Consider the following 6174-nt stretch of genomic DNA (forward strand, 5'->3'; position numbering starts at 1 on the left):
CCTTTTGTTCCTTTTCAAGTCCATATAGATGAAAGCTAGCACATTCCAACATTTTATGAATATTTGCTTACGTATGTCATAGTCCCGTGACCCAACAAAAAAAATGAACTACGGTAAAGCAAGAGCAGAGTCCAAAGTATGTACTGAATACCATAGTGCCTTAAGTTTTGAAGCTATAAGAAATAATTAAGTAATATGAGCAGCGTTTTCATTGAATAAGAATCTCTCGTTTACATAGAGACCATTATTAAACCTTTTGATATAGTGTTTATATTATTCGAATTTTTAAAGTGATTTTTTTTTAAATATACAGAGTTATCGAAGCACTAAACTACAAAAAATATTTCTGCCCTACCTCATATAATATCTCCGAACTTTATTATTTAAAAACTGACCAGAAGTGTTCATTTATAAAATGATTGTGATCAGCATATTTTTAATAAGATTGTAATAAGTAACACAGAGAATAAACTTTTCAACTCTGCAACTATCTTATTTGATAAAGGATCGAAGGTGGAGCCTACCCTATTGGACGGAGCTGGAGTTACCAATAATTTTAGTTTCATCTCCTAAGCATATGATTATCTAATACTCACACAAAAAATAGAATGTATCATTTTCAGTTTGTAGTGTTTTTAAATTTATTTCTGATATTAATTAAAAAATTTAAAGTTTAATTTTATATTTAATATGATTAGCCTACTTGTCATTAACTATGTGTCTTATTAAATCGCTGTGTTACAAAATATTTTATTCAATGTATGGCATATTTCTTCAATAAACGAATATCCATGTGTCATTTCATCTGAACATTTGCTTTGGGTTTAGTCAGACCAATTTATGCAGAATTGCCAACATTCAAGAAAAAAATTCTTTCAAATTTGCAGGCAATATTCTGTGGTTGAATAACTTGTGTATTTCAAGCAAAAAAATAGGTGCCACTTTGGTATGCAATCTCACATGCTAAACGTGACTTTATCAATCGCATATCAAAGTGGCACCAATTGTGGTGCCTCTTTGGTATGATTCTCATAACCCAAACCCTAAATATAATCACTAAGATCACACAACTGCTAAAATCGCATACAAAGTAGTATCATAAAATATCTCTTTTAAAAACAAGACATCTTAGTAACACTAATGAGTCTAATTATATAAGTCTGTTTTATGGCCAATGCTAATAGACAAACCCTAAGACAGTATCCTTGTTTGATAAGCCTCCTACATAAGATAAGTAGCGCATTTGAGAATAATCTGTTCCTGATTTGTAAAGTAGAACTTGTAATTAGTACAAAACCAAGAGACCACAAATAGTAATTTCTTACAAAGTATTGCGCTACCGTCAAGTAAGCAGTGTCCAGGTACTGTACTTGGAGGAGGATCATATAGAAAATGAATGTGAACCTTGAAAAACAATAAAGGAATACTCACAATGACAGATTCTTGAAATCTATGATAAACAGTGAAAGGTGTATCTGCACAAATTGGTTGAGATTCTGGGATTGTCTGAAATATTGAATAAAACACACAAAATAATGGACTCTAGTGAATAGTTTCAAATTGATCAACACAATATTAAACAGAATGAATAGTTGAAAACGAAATGGGTAAGAAACTAGCAACTGCAACAAGTAGAAAAACAGCTCAGAAATGACTTCATTGTACAAAGGCCTTGGTAAAGGCTATAGAAATCAGGATTTTCCCGAGCATACATCCAATTGTAATCATCAAAGTAATTACTGTAACTTCAAAAAAGGTACCTAGAACTAAAGTATCGTAATACTGTTAGTGTAGTTGAATGCTCTTTCTGGAACGTAGGTATTGACAAAATATCAGAACAGAGAAATAATAAGCCATTCTCAATTGGAATGTTAGAATATATTTACTATGTACATTGCAGCATTTACCGTATTTCCCGGCAAATAAGACGGGGCCCGATTTTAAGACTGAAAAAATGGGTATTTGCATATAACCTGCCAATAAGTCGGGGTAGTAACATCGAGTCAACATCGGAATCTCAAATTACCATGCAATGTCTTTTGAGCCGTCGCCGCGTTTGCGCATTGGTAAAAATAGCCTATAATGACGTTTTCTTGTAGCGTTATATTCAATCCATAATAACTACAGGAATTCAAACTGTCTTCAAATTTTAATCTAATTGTGTTCAGCTCGCGATTGCGTTCACCATAAAAGAACATTACCTAATACATAATAAGGCGACACCAAAAAAATGAAAATTACCATACTCGCCTAATAAGACAAGCCCCCCAAAATCAGGTCTGAAATTTGGGTCTAGAAAAGCGACTTATTCGCCGGGAAATACGGTAATAATCACAATCTGATAGAATGTCTGAATAAGGACAGTATAAAAATTTAAAAAAATCAACACACAGATGTTTTCAAGATCAGTAGTTTTCAACTGCAAATTGTTCTTTTTTACATAATTTATGTATCACAGTGGCAACCAGCATGGAATTGGCGAACAAATGAGTCAAATATAGTAAGAATCACACGAAAGGTGTCTGTCGACTCTTTTGCTTTAGATTGATTATGTCAATATTTTCAAAATTTTAAAAAACTTACGGCTGATGACTCATCCAGTTTAGCATGTATACTTGTATATGTCAAATTTTCTGGTGTATCTGTAGCAAGAATACGAGTTTTGTTGCTTGCTGGAGTACTCGATGTTGGTGGTAGCTTGCTGGTAGTGGCATGCTAATTTTAGAAGAGACACATGAAGAGTTTTAACTTGTTCATTTAGGCCTTAGGGAGTATTAGATATAAATAGCAGTATAAGATTTTTATATACGCTCTTGTCTCACTTTGAACAAGGTCCTGCAGAAGCATCCACTGAAAGCTAATGAGTAAGGATAAGTAAGGAACTACTATTTTTGGAAGGCCTTGTTTTCCCATTTTCTAACAACCTAGGTTAGATGTTGGGCATGTAGACCCCCATGCCAGATTGTATGTATAGCATCCATGAAAAAGAACAAAAAATAGGATTCATATGCATGAAATAAAATATATTGTACATAAGAGATATAGGTCTACTACACTTTATACTTACAGTTGTAAAAGGTTCTCCACTCGCAGACTCAGCAGTAGATTCATCACGCTTCTAAAACATAATAGTGAATATAAATGAAACTTCAAACCCTTTATTAGTCAGAATGAGCCATAACTAAAACTGTTTACTTCTGAACTTCCTGGAAATAATAGGAACTACAAATAGTGAATATTGTTCGATTATAATACTATACAAATATGTAGCAAATTTGTCGATAGCAGGTTTAAACCTGGCTGTGCTATCAGTGTCTGATTTTACCAGAAGTCAGGAGTTGAAGTACTGATTCCTAGGAGTGGGAATCGAGATTTATAACTTATAATACAAAAATAGTGCGAGTGTGTTAATTTGCATATGATTGTACCCAGAAGTTTCACGTTTCACAAAAGATATAATTTTCAAGAATATTTCACAAATGACCTGGGTTCAGTTTTTTCGGGTCACTTTAATTAACTATTCAATCAGTCTTACCTGCACAAATGTACATTGTACATCACCAAAGACAAGTTGATCCCCATCACGAAGTCCATATTTTACATTAGGTGTAAGCTTTACCTTGTTCAGTCGAGTATTGTTACTGCTTCCACAGTCCGAGACGAAGCATGTATCTGAAACAGCCTGAATTTTATTTTAAATAAACATTACCATTAATGCAATACAATAAATATTTGAAAATTCTATAAACATTATTGTTCAATATATATCTGATCCAAATTTTGCTCCGCTAGAGGTCTATCATCGTTACTGAATAATATTTTTATATGGCATCTTTTGCTCTGAACAAGGCACTGCACAGACAGCCTGTTATGTGAGGAGCTATTTTATATTGGAAGGACGGGGATCTTCCTCGTCTGGCATTGCCTACCCAGTTTATAACACCCTGGGTAAGGTGGTGGGTATGGGATTTGAACCCGAGATTTTACCCTGCGATGCCATTATTGCTTTATTGACCACTACGGTACTGTGCCCACATATGCATCAGAATTGCAATAATCTAACCAGTAATATAAGATACTTACCTCTATGACTGCATGCCGCTTGCTCAATGCAATGCTCCATGGAATTGAAATGTTGCAATTTGTGTGGCGACCTAAAAATATAAGCTTCAATTATATATACCTCGTACAACAGAAAAAGTGTCAAATTCATTTGCTCATATGTTTAATGTGTGCTACGAAAGAGTGTCTCAAAATTCTAAAATGATTTTTCACAAAAATAAATACAGTCTATTGGACAATTTCACCATACGATGGGCAAAATCTGCTATTCTTGAAGAGTGAAGTGAATAACAGCCTAACAGCTATATAAAATTAGGAGTTTCATATTTCTTCGACAGGAGAAAAGGTCGTTAAGACAGCTTAATCATATGGTGCACCACAGCCTCTTGTTAGGTTAATAACAGTCTTTGTCAGAAATTGGATCAGTTATCTCCCCAGTTATTCGTTTCAAATGCATGGACTTGATGGTGGAGGAAGCCATAACCTACTAGTTGTTACGTGAACCAGCCTATGACAGCAAGGAATCCAGCAATTCTATCGCACATCCCACAAGGTTTAAACCTGCAAAACCATGCAGGGTAATCACTAAACAGAGTAGCAAGGGAAAGCATATTCCTTACGCTTAGCCTGATGCGCCAAGTTTGTAGCCAATTGACACCAGATGCAGAATCCCTGCTGATTGAAATATGCAAATGACGAATGTATAAACAAGAATATCGGTCAGAGACCGAAGACTTATCGATCGAGAGTTAGGGGATCCCCCAAAACAGTGCTCTTACACCATAGTGACACCTTGTGTCCCATCACTAATTAATTAATAACTCGCTAATTATACGATATATTTCATCAAAAATCAATAGGCTTCTGGTACGACATATGATCAATGCACATGCAAAATCTGGAGCAGATTCAATCTCGCTTTCGTGAGATATCGCGTGCATCTAACAGACAGACAGACAAATACCTATCAACATACTTAAAATCGATAAGTAATAATTACTTGGACTTGGGAGAAAAATCAGAAATAATGAAGGGAGTTTACCAACCTACAACATTTTCTCCATTATAGATGAAAAACTCAATGGCGGGTATCCCATTTTTCTTATTTGGCAACACCTGTAAAGATTGAATAATAAATTTAACATGTCAACAAACTTGGGAACTACCAATTGACTCAAGAATCCAGTCTAATGTGAAGATGTCGAAACAATCAGGAAGGGGTGCTCTTCAGAATAGGTTAGCGTCATATCTTTTAAACGAAGAAAGCCAGGGCCAGCAGCCTAGTGCTTAAGCGTTATACTTAACTGTGATGGAATCAAGGTTAAAATCTCATATCAGTCTTTTCGAATAAATCACAGTGAATTTATTTTACATAATATATAGTAGACTTTTGCTAGCGCCCCTCCCCCACAAAATATGCACCGTGGACCCGTGGATTCAAGTGCAACCAGTGTATCGGCTGTGTTTTTTCTTTCCACCAATTAATTACCATTCTCAGTAATCGAAATAACTCCAGCTATCGCTTTGTATTCTTACTTTTAATGTTGCAACTTCCTTCCTAGCATCTTCGTCAGAAGACCGAGATTCGTCATCATGAGTTTCGTCCAAATCATCGTCAATTGCTTGTGTGCAAAGAAAATCACTTTCCATGATGTTCAACAAAAAGTATTTAACTATTTTTAAGTCTAAAAAATTTAGAAATTTTGGTAAAATTGAAATCATAATCTGACAATTAGGATTGTGAAATTGGTTTTGATAAAAAAATAATTATTCATATCTAAACATAACCAGAATGGATAATAGAAAATGGGTCAAGTTTCAACTTGACTATAGACACAGACAGACAGAGGCAGGGAATTGTCAATACTCATACTGTCATATGAAATTGATGTTTTTTGAATTTGAAGAAGGTGGCACTTATTATGTTATTAATCTTGGTATCGGAATAAGTCTTCTGACAGTCTGATGTTCCGGGTTCAGTGTTTTTCATAAAAAAGGATAAGTTGAGGATAAATATGGAATCGCAACCATCTCGAAAGCGCCAAACGAGACCTTGTAAGATGGTCTATGTCAGGGGTTCCCAAACTTTATTGGACGCGGGCCAAATTCAGA

At 34.8% G+C, this 6174-nt stretch overlaps 1 protein-coding gene across 1 annotated transcript in view; it reads right to left on the minus strand.

Moving 5' to 3' along the window:
* LOC120332153 (uncharacterized) overlaps positions 1–5787 on the minus strand; it is a 48166-nt gene extending 42379 nt beyond the window's left edge. Inside the window, exons 1-7 of the mRNA XM_039399340.2 lie at positions 5599–5787; positions 5109–5178; positions 4084–4154; positions 3536–3682; positions 3068–3118; positions 2584–2715; positions 1432–1506 (exon numbers count right to left, since the gene is read on the minus strand). Coding sequence (XP_039255274.2) covers positions 1432–1506; positions 2584–2715; positions 3068–3118; positions 3536–3682; positions 4084–4154; positions 5109–5178; positions 5599–5784 — 732 coding nt within the window. The 5' untranslated portion in view covers positions 5785–5787. The remainder of the gene's footprint in view (positions 1–1431; positions 1507–2583; positions 2716–3067; positions 3119–3535; positions 3683–4083; positions 4155–5108; positions 5179–5598) is intronic.
* Positions 5788–6174: the final 387 nt, after the last annotated feature.

The sequence above is a fragment of the Styela clava genome, chromosome 13 (genome assembly GCF_964204865.1).
Source record: "Styela clava chromosome 13, kaStyClav1.hap1.2, whole genome shotgun sequence".
In the NCBI taxonomy this organism is placed as follows: Eukaryota; Metazoa; Chordata; class Ascidiacea; order Stolidobranchia; family Styelidae; genus Styela; species Styela clava.